The sequence below is a fragment of the Tursiops truncatus genome, chromosome 18 (assembly GCF_011762595.2).
Source record: "Tursiops truncatus isolate mTurTru1 chromosome 18, mTurTru1.mat.Y, whole genome shotgun sequence".
Classification (NCBI taxonomy): domain Eukaryota; kingdom Metazoa; phylum Chordata; class Mammalia; order Artiodactyla; family Delphinidae; genus Tursiops; species Tursiops truncatus.
The window spans coordinates 7,867,749-7,884,937 of record NC_047051.1 but is presented as its reverse complement, the minus strand read 5'-3'; the positions used below and the strand labels follow the sequence as shown (position 1 = coordinate 7,884,937).

The following is a 17,189-nucleotide window of genomic DNA, read 5'->3' as shown; positions in this document are numbered from 1 at the left end:
AGCAGAGGCAAGAAGAACGACAACCCTGCAGCCTGTGGAACAAAAACCACATTCACAGGATGACAGACAAGATGAAAAGGCAGAGGGCTATGTACCAGATGAAGGAACAAGAAGAACCCCCAGAAAAACAACTAAATGAAGTGGAGATAGGCAACCTTCCAGAAAAAGAATTCAGAATAATGATAGTGAAGATGATCCAGGACCTCAGGAAATGAATGGAGGCAAAGATCGAGAAGATGCAAGAAATGTTTAACAAAGACCTAAAAGAATTAAAGAATGAACAAACAGAGATGAACAATACAATAACTGAAATGAAAACTACACTAGAAGGAATCAACAGCAGAATAACTGAGGCAGAAGAACAGATAAGTGACGTGGAAGACAGAATGGTGGAATTTACTGCTGCAGAACAGAATAAAGAAAAAAGAATGAAAAGAAATGAAGACAGCCTAAGAGACCTCTGGGAAACATTAAATGCAACAACTTTCAGATTATAGGGGTCCCAGAAGGAGAAGAGAGAGAGAAAGAACCCAAGAAAATATCTGAAGAGATTATAGTTGAAAACTTCCCTAACATGGGAAAGGAAATAGCCACCCAAGTCCAGGAAGTGAAGAGAATCCCAGGCAGGATAAAGCCAAGGAGAAACACACCGAGACACACGGTAATCAAATTGGCAAAAATTAAAGACAAAGAAAAATTATTGAAAGCAGCAAGGGGAAAATGACAAATAACATACAAGGGAACTCCAGTAAGGTTAACAGCTGATTTCTTAGCAGAAACTCTACAAGCCAGAAGGGAGTGGCATGATATACTTAAGGTGATGAAAGGGAAGAACCAACCAAGATTACTCTACCCAACTCTACCCAGCAAGGATCTCATTCAGATTCCATGGAGAAATCAAAAGCTTTACAGACGAGCAAAAGCTAAGAGAATTCAGCACCGCAAAACCAGCTCTACAACAAATTGTAAAGGAACTTCTCTAAGTGGGAAACACAAGAGAAGAAAAGGACCTACAAAAACAAACCCAAAACAATTAAGAAAATGGAAATACGAACATACATATTGATAACTACCTTAAACGTGAATGGATTAAATGCTCCAACCAAAAGACACAGACTGGCTGAATGGATACAATAAAAAGATCCATCTATATGCTGTCTACAAGAGACCCACTTCAGACCTAGGGAGACATACAGACTGAAAGTGAGGGGATGGAAAAAGATATTCCACGCAAATGGAAATCAAAAGAAAGCTGGAGTAGCAATACTCATATTAGACAAAATAGACTTTAAAGAATGTTACAAGAGACAAGGAAGGACACTACGTAATGATCAAGGGATCAATCCAAGAAGAAGATATAACAATTATAAATATATATGCACCCAACATAGGAGCACCTCAATACATAAGGCAACTGCTAACAGCTATAAAAGAGGAAATCGACAGTAACACAATAATAGTGGGGGAATTTAACACCTCACTTACACCAATGGACAGATCATCCAAACAGAAAATTAATAAGGAAACACAAGCTTTAAATGACAAAACACGGCTTCCCTGGTGGCGCAGTGGTTGAGAGTCCGCCTGCCGATGCAGGGGACAGGTTTCGTGCCCCGGTCCAGGAAGATCCCACATGCCACGGAGCGGCTGCTCCCGTGAGCTATGGCCACTGAGCCTGCGCGTCCGGAGCCTGTGCTCCACAACGGGAGAGGCCACAACAGTGGGAGGCCCGGGAACAGCAAAAAAAAAAAAAAAAAAAAAATGACAAAACAGACCAGATAGATTTAATTGATATTTATAGGACATTCCATCCAAAAACAGCAGATTACACTTTCTTCTCAGGGCGCACGGAACATTCTCTAGGATAGATCACATCTGGGGACACAAATCAAACCTCAGTAAATTTAAGAAAATTGAAATCATATCAAGCATCTTTTCTGACTGCAACACTATGAGATCAGAAATAAATTATGGGGAAAAAAATGTAAAAAAGACAAACACATGGGGGCTAAACAATACGTTACTAAATAACTAAGAGATCACTGAAGAAATCAAAGAGGAAATCAAAACATACCTAGAGACAAATGACAATGAAAACACAACGATCCAAAACCTACGGGATGCAGCAAAAGCAGTTCTAAGAGGGAAGTTTATAGCAATACAATCCTACTTTAAGAAACAACAAACATCTCAGATAAACAATCTAACCTTACACCTAGAGGAACTAGAGAAAGAAGAACAAACAAAACCCAAAGTTAGCAGAAGGAAAGAAATCATAAAGATCAGAGCAGAAATAAATGAAACAGAAACAAAGAAAACAATAGCAAAGATCAATAAAACTAAAAGCTGGTTCTTTGAGAAGATAAACAAAATTGATAAACCATTAACCAGACTCATCAAGAAAAAGAGGGAGAGGACACAAATCAATAAAATTAGAAATGAAAACGGAGAAGTTACAACAGACACTCAGAAATACAAAGCATCCTAAGAGACTACTACAAGCAACTCTATGCCAATAAAATGGACAACCTGGAAGAAATGGACAAATTCTTAGAAAGGTATAACCTTCCAAGACTGAACCAGGAAGAAACAGAAAATATGAATAGACCAATCACAAGTAATGAAATTGAAACTGTGATTAAAAATTTTTCCAACAAACAAAAGTCCAGGACCAGAGGGCTTCACAGGTGAATTCTATCAATCATTCAGAGAAGAGCTAACACCCAACCTTCTCAAACTCTTCCAAAAAACTGCAGAGGAAGGAACACCCCCAAACTCATTCTATGAGGCCACCATCACCCTGATACCAAAACCAGACAAAGATACTACAGAAAAAGAAAATTACAGACCACTATCACTGATGAATATAGATGCAAAAATCCTCAACAAAATACTAGCAAACTGAACCCAACAACACATTAAAAGGATCATACACCACGATCAAGTGGGATTTATCCCAGGGATGCAAGGATTCTTCAATATATGCAAATCAATGTGATACACCATATTAACAAACTGAAGAAGAAAAACCACATGATCATCACAATAGATGCAGAAAAAGCTTTTGACAAAATTCAACACATATTTATGATAAAAACTCTCCATAAAGTGCTCATAGAGGGAAACTACCTCAACATAATAAAGGCCATATATGACAAACCCACAGCAAACATCATTCTCAATGGTGAAAAATTGAAAGCATTTCCTCTAAGATCAGGAACAAGACAAGGATGTCCACGCTCACCACTATTATTCAATATAGTTTTGGAAGTCCTAGCCATGGCAATCAGAGAAGAAAAGGAAATAAAAGGAATACAAATCAGAAAAGAAGTAAAGCTGTCAGTGTTTGCAGATGACATGATACTATACATAAAGAATTCTAAAGATGCCACCAGAAAACCACTAGAGCTAATCAATGAATTTGGTAAAGTTGCAGGATACAACATTAATGCACAGAAATCTCTTGCATTCCTATACACTAATGATGAAAAATCTGAAAGAGAAATTAAGGAAACACTCCCATTTACCACTGCCACAAAAAGAATAAAATTCCTAGGAATAAACCTACCTAGGGAGACAAAAGACCTGTACTCAGAAAACTATAAGACACTGATGAAAGAAATTAAAGACGATACAAACAGATGGAGAGATATACCATGTTCTTGGATTGGAAGAATAAACACTGTGAAAATGACTATACTACCCAATGCAATCTACAGGTTCAATGCAATACCTATCAAATTACCAATGGCATTTTTACAGAACTAGAAAAAAAATTCTTAAAATTTGTATGGAGACACAAAAGACTCCGAATAGCCAAAGCGATCTTGAGGGAAAAAAACGGAGCTGGAGGAATCAGATTCCCTGACTTCAGACTATACTACAAAGCAACAGTAATCAAGACAATATGGTACTGGCACAAAAACAGAAATATAGATCAATGGCACAGGATAGAAAGCCCAGAGATAAACTCACACACCTATGGTCAACTAATCTATGACAAAGGAGGCAAGGATATACAATGGAGAAAAGACAGTCTCTTCAATAAGTGGTGCGGGGGAAACTGGACACCTACATGTAGAAGAATGAAATTAGAGCACTCCTAACACCATACACAAAAAGTAAACTCCAAATGATTTAGAGACCTAAACGTAAGACCGATACTATAAAACTCTTAGAGGAAAACATAGGAAGAACACTCTTTGACATAAATCACAGCAAGATCTTTTTTGATCCACCTCCTAGAGTAATGGAAATAAAAACAAAAATAAACAAATGGGACCTAATAAAACTTAAAAGCTTTTGCACAGCAAAGGAAACTACAAACAAGACAAAAAGACAACCCTCAGAATTCAAGAAAATATTTGCAAACGAATCAATAAAGGATTAATCTCCAAAATATATAAACAGCTCATGCAGCTCAATATTAAAAAACTAATAACCCAATCCAAAAATGGGCAGAAGACTTAAATAGACATTTCTCCAAAGAAGACATACAGATGACCTAGAAGCACATGACAAGCTGCTGAACATCACTAATTATTAGAGAAATGCAGATCAAAACTACAATGAGGTATCACCTCACACCAGTTAGAATGGGCATCATCAGAAAATCTACAAACAACAAATGCTGGAGAGGGTGGAGAAAAGGGAACCCTCTTGCACTGTTGGTGGGAATGTAAATTGATACAGCCACTATGGAGAACAGTACGGAGCTTCCTTAGAAAACTAAAAATAGAACTACCATATGACCCAGCAATCTCACTACTGGGCATATACCCTGCGAAAACCATAATTCAAAAAGACACATGCGGACTTCCCTGGTGGCGCAGTGGTTGAGAGTCCGCCTGCCGATGCAGGGGACATGGGTTCGTGCCCCGGTCCGGAAGGATCCCGCATGCCGCGGAGCGGCTGGGCCCGTGAGCCATGGCCGCTGAGCCTGCGCGTCCAGAGCCTGTGCTCCGCAGCAGGAGAGGCCACAGCAGTCAGAGGCCCACGTACCGCAAAAAAAAAAAAAAAAAAAAAAAAAAGACACATGCACCCCAATGTTCATTGCAGCACTATTTACAATAGCCAGGTCATGGAAGCAACCTAAATGCCCATCAACAGATGAATGGATAAAGAAGATGTGGTACATATATACAATGGAATATTACTCAGCCATAAAAAGGAACGAAATTGAGTCATTTGTAGAGATGTAGATGGATCTAGAGACTGTCATAGAGTGAAGTAAGTCAGAAAGAGGAAAACAAATATCGTATATTAACACGTATATGTGGAACCTAGAAAAATGGTACAGATGAACCGGTTTGCAGGGCAGAAATTGAGACACAGACGTAGAGAAGAAACGTATGGACACCAAGGGGGGAAAGCAGTTGGGGGGGGCGGTGGGATGAACTGGTAGATTGGGATTGACATATATACACTAATTTGTATAAAATGGATAATAAGAACCTGCTGTACAAATAAATAAATAAAATACAATTCAAAAATTCACAAAAAGAAAAAGCAATCAAAGGTTCTCTAATTCTCCCGTTTCTGAGTATATACCATGCACCAACCATTCCACTAAGTACTAATCTCTCCCGGTCAAAAATTATCTCACGCTGGTGTTTTTCCGATGTGAAATCAATGTGATGGTCTTCTGACAAAAGCTGCATAACAAGTGCCTGGGACTTCAGGCTGGGGGATGGACACACACACACACACAGGAAGAGCCACTGGAGGGATGTCGTACTTGGTGAGAACCATGGTCCCCAGTGAATGTACTGATTAGGCAATGAGTCAAAAGAGGAAAAAAGACTGCCCCACGCTTGGAGTCGGTCACCCAGCCCTGAGCACCGTGAGACCAGGATCCAGGCACTGATTCTGCTGGGACGGCCGCTTTAGCAGCCCCACCACCATCCCGGTCCTGTAGACTGACGTTAAGACTGAAGCAAGTAAGCTCCCTGAGTCGTTTTTCAGATGAACTGATACCAAGTTCAGTTATCACTGGATTTGCCATTTGCACCTTGGAGACTGTAGATTCACTTGCTCAGGCAGCTCCCCAGGTACGTTCAAGACCACATTCCAGATCAGGGCCATTGTTCATTTAAGAACCACTTACTACGAGGAGGCCCACCAGCTCCCACGAAATCAACACACAGCCAAATGCCCAAATGCACAAGGGTTGGCCGCAGAGGTTAAGTCTCCTCCCGTGAGTAGAGGCTCAGCCACACAGGGTGTTGTAATGCAGGGAAAGCAGAGCGATGAACCCCTGTGGCTCCTTAAACACTGCTGCTCTCAGATCCGAAGACTCCAGCCCACCCCCTGCGGTCCCCGCACACCCAGGCCCAGCACAGTCCATCCCACCCTGCCACCCGGAGGGGGGCCTCTCCTGCCTTCTAGACGCCTCAGAACCCAGGCCCAGGCAAGGAGGGCCTAGGAAGGAAAGCGTCCCTTTCCCCAGTCCAAAGGCCCACCTCCCAGGTCTCCATGGCCCACCCTGGGATGACTGACAATGATCAAGTTCACACCCTCTAGGAAGAGACCCAACACGCAGAGGCGCGGCCCTGCCCTCTCATCAACACCCTGGGGCCCGCTGCCCACGGAAACCGAATCCGAACTCGTGGTCACACCCCTGAAGATGCTCACAATAATGGGGAGAAAGATGTGTGTAAAAGGGAGTGAAGACATGAGTGCTGATGGGCTGTGAGGCGGGTACAGTGTGTCTGCAAGGCAGCCAGGAGCGGCCTCGCCCCATGTTTTAACAGAAGACGCGGCTGCCAAGCTGACCCGAAGGGGACGGGCATGCTGCCTGCAGGTCAGCAGCAGCGACCCGGCTCCCAGCGGAGGGCACGAGAGCAAAGGCCACAGCTGACCCTTCATCCCGCGAAGTGTGCCACCCTCAGAACAGCCTCTGTCTCATTGGCCTCTGCACCCTCACAGCGGCCCCCCCCCCGGCATGGGAATCTGTCCTTATTGGCAACTCAGTAAACTGTGGCCGAGGGAATTCAATCCAACATATTAGCTGTTACTTCCAGTATGTCAATCTGAAAAGTGCTCCCCCCGTGTCTTCATGAGGGTAAACACTGGGCTGGGCCAAAGACGGCCTATTTGGACAACAATATTTATCCCATAAATAAAATCAGAAAGGAAAATTCACTTCACTGAAACATAATTTACAAGAAGTACACCTGAATACATACTCTTAAGTTAAAAAAGAAATCATTACTCACCTACGTCATTTTTCTCTGATATACCACTTTTCTCCAAATTCTGTATTTTAAATAAAAGAGAAAAAGATAAATCTCGTCACATAACAAAACTAGCAATACACCAAATACATATGTATGGTACATATTAACATTTGGGGGTAGACATTGAAAATGAGAGCTTGGAAATGCTTCCCTAAAGAAAGAGACCAAAATTAAGCGGGCAGGGGCGGGGGGGGGGGGGGCAGCAACAACGTATCAATACTTCTGCATCACAGCAGAAGATTCCTATGGGGCCGTTCCTCTCTGATGTGATCCTGCACGTCACTGAATTGAGGTGAGGCTCGCTCTTCCCGAGTAAGATGGTTCATGATGCTCTTGGGAGGGTTAATTTTAAAAACTTGTAAATGCTAAGCATTACAAATATATCAGAGATAGTACCGATTCTAGTTGTGTGTTCCTCAGGTAAATGGGCTCTACTAATTTTCATATTTAACATTTTGGGGGCTCAGACGTACTGCCGTCAAGAATGACACCACCAGGACTTCCCTGGTGGTCCAGTGGTTAAGAATCCTCCTTCGAATGCAGGGGACGTGGGTTCGACCCCTGGTCGGGGAACTAAGATCCCACATGCCGCGGGGCAACTAAGCCTGCGCACCTCAACTACTGAGCCCGTGCATCACAACTAGAGAACACCACGTGCCGCAACGAAGATTCAGTGCAGCCAGAAAATAAATAAATATTGTGCTTGCGTGGTACATCTAAAAAAAAAAAAAGAAAAAAGAATGACACCACCATGTTCTCTCCTACCTGAGAAGCAGCCCTGAGGGCCTGAGTAGGACCGTGGAGGGGGTCAGCCTCGGGCTCATGACATTTCATGAGCACAGAAGGGACGTCTCAGAGCTGCAGAGCTTCAGACGCAGAAATCTGGACGTGGGCACGTAAGCACAGAAGTACCTGATCCTGATTAAATCAGGGAGGAGCTCTTCAAAGACTTCTCTGACAAAGCACAGAGTGTCAGCAGCTAAATCTGCCACTTTCGTTGTCTTCTCTGGAAAAAGGGATTTTCTCTCTAACTGCCCCTTTCCATTCGCAACGGTACATGCTATAATTATGATAAATGGACGGTGGCAAATACCCCTCCATCTTCTTCACAGACTGCAACGAGAAGCGCAGTTGCGAGCCTTTATCACCAAAACCGGAACAGCTGAAAAGCCAAGACGCTGCCACAGAGACGTGTCCTCTTAGGATGCAGGAGGGACCGTGACAGCAGATGAGGAGAGGGGGAGGAACACAGGGGAGCGGCCACCTTCGGTAGCATTTTCGGAAATTATCTTTGTCTCAAGAACAGAAATACCACCGAGTCGAGAAGAACCTCAGAGTTACGTACTGATTTGCTGTACCTCGGGATCAAGTGACACTTTACCTAATCCTGATAAAACTCTTTTCAGAAGAGCCACTAAAGAAGACTGGAGGGCTTTCCTGGTGGCGCAGTGGTTGAGAGTCCGCCTGCCGATGCAGGGGACACGGGTTCGTGCCCCGGTCTGGGAGGATCCCACATGCTGCGGAGCCGCTGGGCCCATGAGCCATGGCCGCTGAGCCTGCGCGTCCGGAGCCTGTGCTCCGCAACGGGAGGGGCCACAACAGTGAGAGGCCCTCGTATCACAAAAAAAAAAAAAAAAAAAAAGCAGACTGGAAAGCTCAAGCCACTTCCCTACATGTGCTGAAGCAGAGCCAGGCTATTGTCCTAGGTTAGTGCGTGTGGACTCACTGCCCCTCTGGCCAGGAGCATGGCCTGCACTCGGGGAGGGAACCCTTGGCTTCCCCTGGGGCCAGGCTGCCTTCTCCTTGCCAGGCCACAGCTTTGGCTGCCAGATGAGGATAACGGAAAATTGGAGATTTTCGATTTAAAAATAGCACTGGAATGGATGAAGAAAATGTGGTCCCTCCATACAACGGCCTTAGAAAGGAAGGGAATTCTGACATCTGCTACGATATGGACGCACCTCGAGGACATTATGCTAAGTGAAATAGGCCAGTTATAAAGAGACAGAGACGGTATGACTCCATTTACATGAGGTACCTAGGACCACTGAATTCACAGAGATGGAAAGCAGGGTGGTGGGGGCTGGGGGAGGGGGATGGAGAATTGTGGCTTACTGGGTGCAGAGGTTCAGTTCTGCAGGATGAAAAGAGTTCTGGAGATTGCTTGTGCAACAGTACGAATATACTTAACACTACTGAACTGTACACTTAAAAATGGTTAAAATGGCTTCCCTGGTGGCGCAGTGGTTGGGAGTCCGCCTGCCGATGCAGGGGACACAGGTTCGTGCCCCGGTCTGGGAAGATCCCACATGCCGCAGAGCGGCTGGGCCCGTGAGCCATGGCCGCTGAGCCTGCGTGTCCGGAGCCTGTGCTCCGCAACGGGAGAAGCCACAGCAGTGAGAGGCCCGCGTACCACAAAAAAAAAAAAAAAAAAAAAAAAAAAAGGTTAAAATGGTAAGTTTTATGTTGTGTATTTTACCACAACTTTTTAAAAATAGCACGGGAGATGATCCAATCCAACACTCCCCTTTTGCAAGTCAGGGAGGCTCAGAAAGATACAGGATTTGCCCAACCTCCAAGAGCCATTCCAGCCACAGAGCCAGGATTAAAATCCAGGTCTCTGTCTCCTTTCCGGCGTTCTTTCCTTCCACCCACCGGTAACGCGTGCCCGGGCCTCGTCCAGAGGCGTTCTTCAGAAAATACGTGTCATTAGATGGAAATATATTTTGAGTGTACACTAAGAGCCATACCTACAATAAAAGTCACCTTTATCCACAAGTAGAACACAAAAACTATCCTGAACTCAGCGATTCCAGACTAAACAAGCTGGAACAGGAACTGGACTTTCTACCAGATGCCCTGCTAAAACCAAAGAAAATCAACCAAAATTCCACAGCTTTCTATCTGTTATTAAGCACTGCGGCTCCGACTGCCTGACACAATAGCTAGGACGTGTAAACTGTAAAAATAAAATATCCAAGAAATACTTGAATGAGGTGAACTGAAACGGAACCAGAATGGTCTTCAGTAATTTCCCCTTTGAGAAAGAAAATGAGACTAAATGAACGAACTGACAGAACATTTACAATTCTGTCTCCAGCTTCCCTCGTGAAAAGGCTTAGCTCCTGCCAAGAAGAAACACACGGTTTGTTTTATTATCCATGTTTCTGACACTGACTATCAATACCCATCAAAATGTGCTCACTGTCAAAGTTTTCTAAGTCAACGGGATTGCTACTCGGACAGGAAAGACATTTGCTACCAGGGCATCTACCCCCCAGACAGCTCCTACCCTGGCCAGGAAAAGACAAATCCAAGTCACCCTTCCGTGCAGGTTTAATTTTTAAGGCACAATAGATTTCAACACTTGCAATCCATATATGCGATGCTCAGTTTATAAATCCTTCATTAAAAGGAGATAAAACAACCTCAAAGAATTTGTTACGACATCTTTTAAGAAGAAAGAGACGTAAACTGGCATCTTCTACTCGGTCGCAAACAATCACCACCCCCTAGATCTCGAATAAAATGAATGAACCAGATGTGGTCATCATTACACTCAGCTGTAAGCTGGGCCCGTGCTCTAATTCTGCCTCTACCATGCACTAGTTCAGGGCTCGGTTTCAGTGAAATAGGAATCACAATTACAAGACCTACTTGCCAGGGTTGTTGTGAGGGTTTCGTTAGATGACGTAATGTCTGCCCAAAGCAAATGCTCAGTAATTATTAACTCCTGCTCTTTTTATCATCCTCATCATCCACTTCATATGAAGTCAACAACCACCATAAAAGACATTTAACTGATAAAAGCAGGAAGGCCTATGGCTCCTCCGTTACTTTGATCTGTGTGGGTACCTCTTGAAAGGTTGCATAAGACATTTCTTGCTGTTAGAGCAGGTCAACATTTAAACAGGAACTGGCACTGCTCTAAGTGGTGGACACACACGGACACACACACCCACTTCATCTTCAGAACAGCTTTTTGAGGGCAGTCCTGTTACCCCGTCTTACAGACGAGGACGCTGAGCTTAGTGAGGTTTGCTGAGTCCCGCAGGGGTTCAGGGTTGTAGGAGGGCCGTGAACCACAGCAGTTTGGCTCCAGAGCCCGGCTCGAAGCCTACGTCCCACAGGGTCCAGGATCACAGGCCAGCACAGAATGTAAGGCCGGGCAAAAGTGCAACTGGAAGACAGTCTGGTGGCCTGGCTGAGGTAGCAGCCTGAGCCCCAACCTGGGAGGGCAGGCTCCACGGAAAGCTGGGCTGGGTCAGAATCTGACAAAAGCCAGGGGCCAGGAGCCCAGGAGGGGAGCCTGGGCCAGAGGGCAAGCCCCGGGCAGGATGACAGGGCACTGGCAGCCTCGGGATTCTGGTGCAAAGCCACCAGATGCCAACCAGCGAATCTGATCCGTCTGGGGAAGGACCCCAGCCCCGAGCAGGGCTGGCCTAGTTCTAGGGAACCAGAGCCCTTGACCAAGGCGAGCAGTGCAGTGAGCAGGACGGAAGGCGGCCTTCTGCGCAGCAGTGTCAGATCCCGGTCAGCTCTGCTGAGAGTGATAAACGAATGATAACACCGGATTCCTGCGGTTATTGGAAAGAGCCTTAACTCCTATCTCAGGTTCATCTACAGACGACCTTGGACAAATTGATTCTCCTCCATCTCCCAGCCTTGGGTATGGGCTACAGTGGACATTTCATCACTGCCGCTCCTCATGGGATTAATGGCTTTTCGGCTCTGCGGCCTAAGCACAGATGGGGTTGATGGCCTTTTTCAGGGGCTTTACTACTTTTGCACGAAACATGACACTAAGATATAGGACTCACCTTATCTCTATTCTATTTATATATGTATTTAAGGCCAAATATATATATATATTTCCTCTTTTGAAAAGATTAGTAAAAACCTCCATTTGAAAGAATGGGCTATAATTTCTAAATTTATTACACAACATTTTAATTCCCTATTAATAACCCTTAAGTTCATTATAAATGAGCCTCATCATTGCCAAACACACACGTGGCAATGCACGTGACAATGTAATACAAAACTGCAGTGTGAAAAATTCAAGGAGTCTGAAAATTTGGATTCTAACTTCACCTTTTAACAGTCATGTGACCTCGATCAAATCACTTAACTTCTCCAAGGGTAAATTTTCTCTGCTCTCCATGGGAATGTCCGCTTTGCTTAGCAATAACGTGATCACTGAGAAAATCAAGTTAAATGAAATGCCTGAAAATGCTTTCTTAATCACAAAGAATCTTAAGACCGTAAGGAATTATTATTCGCGTTTAGGGATCCCACAGCATAGTTAGCACAATCATACTCTGATGGTAAAAGAAACATGCTATTTAAAAATGCTTTTATACTAAATTGCGAGGGAAAAAAATAGAGTCAACTGAGCCTTAATTAAAGTGACAAAAACAACTCATGGGCTTCCCTGGTGGCGCAGTGGTTGAGAGTCCGCCTGCTGATACAGGGGACGTGGGTTCGTGCCCCGGTCCGGGAAGATCCCACAGGCCGCGTGGCGGCTGGGCCCGTGGGCCATGGCCGCTGCGCCTGCGCGTCCGGAGCCTGTGCTCCGCAACGGGAGAGGCCACAGCAGTGAGAGGCCCGCGTACCGCAAAAAAAAGAAAAAAAAAAACTCACATTTTAAAAATATTCTCTCTCTCGTATGCTAAACTGATCTAACGCAACCCCAAATGGTAAAATTCAGATGCAGTTCTTGAATGCGACCAATGATGGCAAAGGAGCAGCTCTGAGATTTGGAAACGTGCTATCCCCTCTCCATGGGTCCCCCACGTGTTGGTTTCGGGTTCTGACTGTGCAAGGAGCCTGCCAGTCACCTTTGGGGTCTCTTGACCAGTCCCCAGGATGCCCTCTCAGACGGTGCCACCTTCAAGGTGAGGGATACTCAGGCTCTTGTGACCCTCACACAGCAGAATCCTTTCACAGGCTGGGAAAATTAAGGCCAAGGTTAAGACGCAGTAAGACTGGAGAAAACTACGGTATCCAAGCAAGACTTCTAAAATGTCTAGCTTCGTAACCAAGCACCTTTTTTCTTAAAATGAAATTTCAAACCAAGTGGATCTGCCTTAACTCTAAAGGATTTTTTTTTTTTTTAAAGCAAACCTATCTGTAAGTTGCTGCTTGGGTTCAAAAATCTGTGTTAACCAACATTTCATTAATGCATTGAAAGATGAAATCATTACAGCTCCTATTAAAGAAAATACAGACAAATCTCAGGAGGAATAGATTTGACTTTACAATTCGTACCTTAGACTGTTTGACCTCCTTCTTCACATCTTTAGAAACCAAAGCAAAAGCTGGAAAAAGAGAGAAACATTTTTACATTAAAATCAGCAATAAGGGTTCATTCTCATAGTCAACAGTTTTACTTCAAATGGGGAAAAAAATCATAGTTCAACACGATCAATTTTGCTCATTTTTAAAAGCACCTGCAATTGCTACAAACTAGTACCGCAGGCTGCCTTTCTCCAGACTTAAGATTATCCATCGGTGTGAAGGCAACATGCTTAGGCTACCAGCTAAGGAAATACTACATCAAAGGAGATAGGATCTGAGTATACCATTCGTGTCTGTAGCTATAAACCACAAGATAGATGCATGTGGAATACAACTTCTTAGAAACCTGGATTCTGGTGCCTTCTGAAGCAAAGGGGAATTGCTGAGAATCGAGCAGGAAGAAGTACAAATTCCTACTCTCACATCCCCGCCGGAGCCTGGCGGGCCGCAGAGCTAAATCTGGGGCAAGCTTTCCGTCTCAGCGGTTTCGGGTCAGCAGCGCGCTGCATATACTGCTCCAGGCACGCAGGGGAGCGTTACCAGAACCCTGCTGAAGCCATGGGGCCAGGGGAGCGAGAGGAATTAGAATCATTCCCCATTTAGAATGATTTAATGTTTCGAGTCGGAGCATGTAAATAGACAAAGATATCCCTAGAGACACATCCAGGCTCCACATTAAAAATCATAATAATAGTAACCTGACAGTAACATGTGGAAAATAGAAAGCAAAATGATAAACCAAACGGTCAGGAAGGTTAACCAGACAAAGAATAACGCCTTAATTTTACAGTGCACTTCTCCTGAAAAGCTAAGAGGAAAGCATTTCGTAGAGTTTGCTTTCTCCAATTAGCATTCCCAGGAAAAAAACGAGCAATGCCATGGAGCAGGAAGGTACTGAAGGGCTGGCCAGGCAATTCCAAGGAGCAGTAATGCAGTGCAAGCCCCATGGGGGTTGGGGGTAGTCCCTGAGTAGCAGGAGGTCCTACTCAGAAGCAGGAGACAACGCCACCCATCCCGATACCTCTGATCCCTCCCACCCTATCCCCAGACATCCACTACCTCAAATTCTCTCTCAACTAACATTTGCTCAAAGGAGATAATCTAACACATATTCACGCTAAGAGGCAAACGACTAACGTGGTTTAATCATTCCCACCTCCAGGATGACATTTCAGAAGGCAGGGTGAAATACAAATGAACCTCTCTGTGGGAGCTGAGATGCCAGCAGGTGTTGGATGTGGCTCCCGAGAGAAAAGCCCACCACTGCCCCCTCCCTTGCCTCTGCTTTATTCTCCTCCAGAGCCCTTACCACCACTGACATAACATATACTTATTTGTTTACTGCTTGTCTTATGTATTAGTTTAATGTAAGCCCCATGAAGGCAGGAATGTGGGGTTTTCTTCCTTAGGAATGTGGTTTTATGTACTGTTTGCCCCCAAATCTAGAACACAGCCAGCACACAGAAGAAGGTCAATAAATATTTACCCACATGAGTGACTGAACGAATGAATGCAAGTCTTCCCAATCCGTCACTTCAGGGCTGTCTCCTCCTTACAGCGAACATGGCCAACCCAGCAGAACAAAAGAGCTTAGTGCCCCCATTTAATTTATGTTCACTAGGGTATGATCTGCTTTCTCACTTTTTATGCACACACGCACACACACACGCCAAGGCAAATGCAGAGCCCAAATCATTCATTAAGTTCTAAGAAGAGAGGAGAGATTTAACCTCAAACACCATTTAAATTCTGCTTCTGGGTATTTAATATTCTGTTTTTGTTTATCTCTAAACTAGCATGCACATTTAAAACCCTCAAGAAGGTCTCAAAAATAGAATTTTTTTTTTTTTTTTTTTTTGCGGTATGCGGGCCTCTCACTGTTGTGGCCCCTTCCGTTGTGGAGCACAGGCTCCGGACGCGCAGGCTCAGCGGCCATGGCTCACGGGCCCAGCCGCTCCACGGCATGTGGGGTCTTTCCGGACCAGGGCACGAACCCGTGTCCCCTGCATCGGCAGGCGGACTCTCAACCGCTGCGCCACCAGGGAAGCCCCCAAAATAGAATTATTAATAAACATCATACAGGAAGGTTGCAACACATCAACACCACTCAGCATCACAGAATTCCAGAAAACAGAACACTGTAGCAACTTGCGGGATATAAAAACTAAGGTCAATCTAATGTAGGACCTGATACTCAAAAATCCATCTTCCCCAAACCCATCGATGCCTTATTCCAAACATGGACAGTCAAAGCTCTCTGGGTTAGAATTTCCTCTTTTATCAAGAAAAATAACCTTCCCAATTTAACAAGTTCAGTGACCCCTCAGCTAATAACCAGGGTTAGTCTCACCTCACTTTTTTGCCAAGCCCGGTAGCTATGTGAAAAAGAAGAGTATGTCAACACAAAAGCCCCTGCCCTTCAAAACACAGACTCCGTACTGAAGAAAAACTGTCTTTAGTTGGTGTTGGTTCTAAATATTACTAACACATAACCTTTCATAAATAAGCAACTAATATTAGTTGATAGTGTTACTGTTTAAAGTAGAAATTACAGGGAGGAAAGATGTTCCCCTGATATCAAGTGAATTCCACAAATCCTCCCTGTCTCTATGGAATAAAGACACCATACTTTTATTCAGACAAGGCTGCACTGAGGGAAGGGTAAACTAGATTTTAGTTCTCTCCAAAAATATACCGGCCTAATGGTAAAATATCTTTCTAAAAAAAGGGAAACAAAACATATTTCTCCCTATCACTCTGCTGTGAAATTAAGAACTCCTTTTTCCCACGATGGAAATAAATTATACAATATTTAAAGCAGTAACATAAGAAATACCGTTACTTTCAGGCAGAAGAGCAAATCATAATATGGCAAGATAATCCCCATTAGATGAATATTAAAAAAAAATACTAGCTGGTTTTATCTTTGCATTTCCATAATCTAAATAAAACAAAAGAAATCATCAAGGAACCAAATGCATTTTGAAGGCACAGAATATGCTACACCATTAACAAATCCAAATTGAAAATAATGAATCATTTACAGAATTCCTACCAACAGAATGCCAGCTTTTGCAGTTCGTGGAAATGAAGGAGAAATGGTGCTGACAGAGGAGGAAAGTAAGAAAAATTAGCAAGTGAGGTAAGAAAGACCTGTCACCTTCAACAAGGCTAACAAGAGCACAGAGTAGGTATCTCACAGAGCGTGGCGGGGGCCGGGGAGGGGGGGCCCTGAGGCTCCGTGTTTGCTGTCTGGCTTCATAATTTCCAGGTTCAGTGGGGAAAAAAATTACTCCTGAAAGCTTGGCCTTGATGCGCAGTTGGAGGAATACTCGAAGGTAAATCAAGCTCTTCTATGCCAAACTGCTGTTTAAAAGTCATTTTCCCTTTTCTATTTTCAACATGAATTCCTGTGAGTCGCTGCAGGGAACTGTATCTAAAGTGCAAATCAGGGCAGGCAACAGAAATAAGACCTTTCTCAGGAGAACTTTAAATGATTCAAGCCAGCTAATGTGCCTTAGCACACCTATCCCGAGAGATAAATCAAACTGTACAGCTCACCTGGGCCTAGGATTCATAGGCCAGCCCAGCCCTCGAGTGCGAGAAAACGGGAGAGGAATTCATTGCAATGACTTAAGCAACACTAACCTA

General features: G+C 44.1%; 1 protein-coding gene across 4 annotated transcripts in view; it reads right to left on the bottom strand.

The window, feature by feature from the left end:
* B3GLCT (beta 3-glucosyltransferase) overlaps positions 1–17,189 on the bottom strand; it is a 108,718-nt gene that overhangs the window by 81,156 nt on the left and 10,373 nt on the right. For all 4 annotated transcript variants that reach the window (XM_073795021.1, XM_073795020.1, XM_073795019.1 and 1 more), the window contains exons 2-3: positions 13,509–13,558; positions 7,218–7,257 (exon numbers count right to left, since the gene is read on the bottom strand). In XM_073795021.1, the coding sequence (XP_073651122.1) occupies positions 7,218–7,257; positions 13,509–13,558 (90 nt within the window). The remainder of the gene's footprint in view (positions 1–7,217; positions 7,258–13,508; positions 13,559–17,189) is intronic.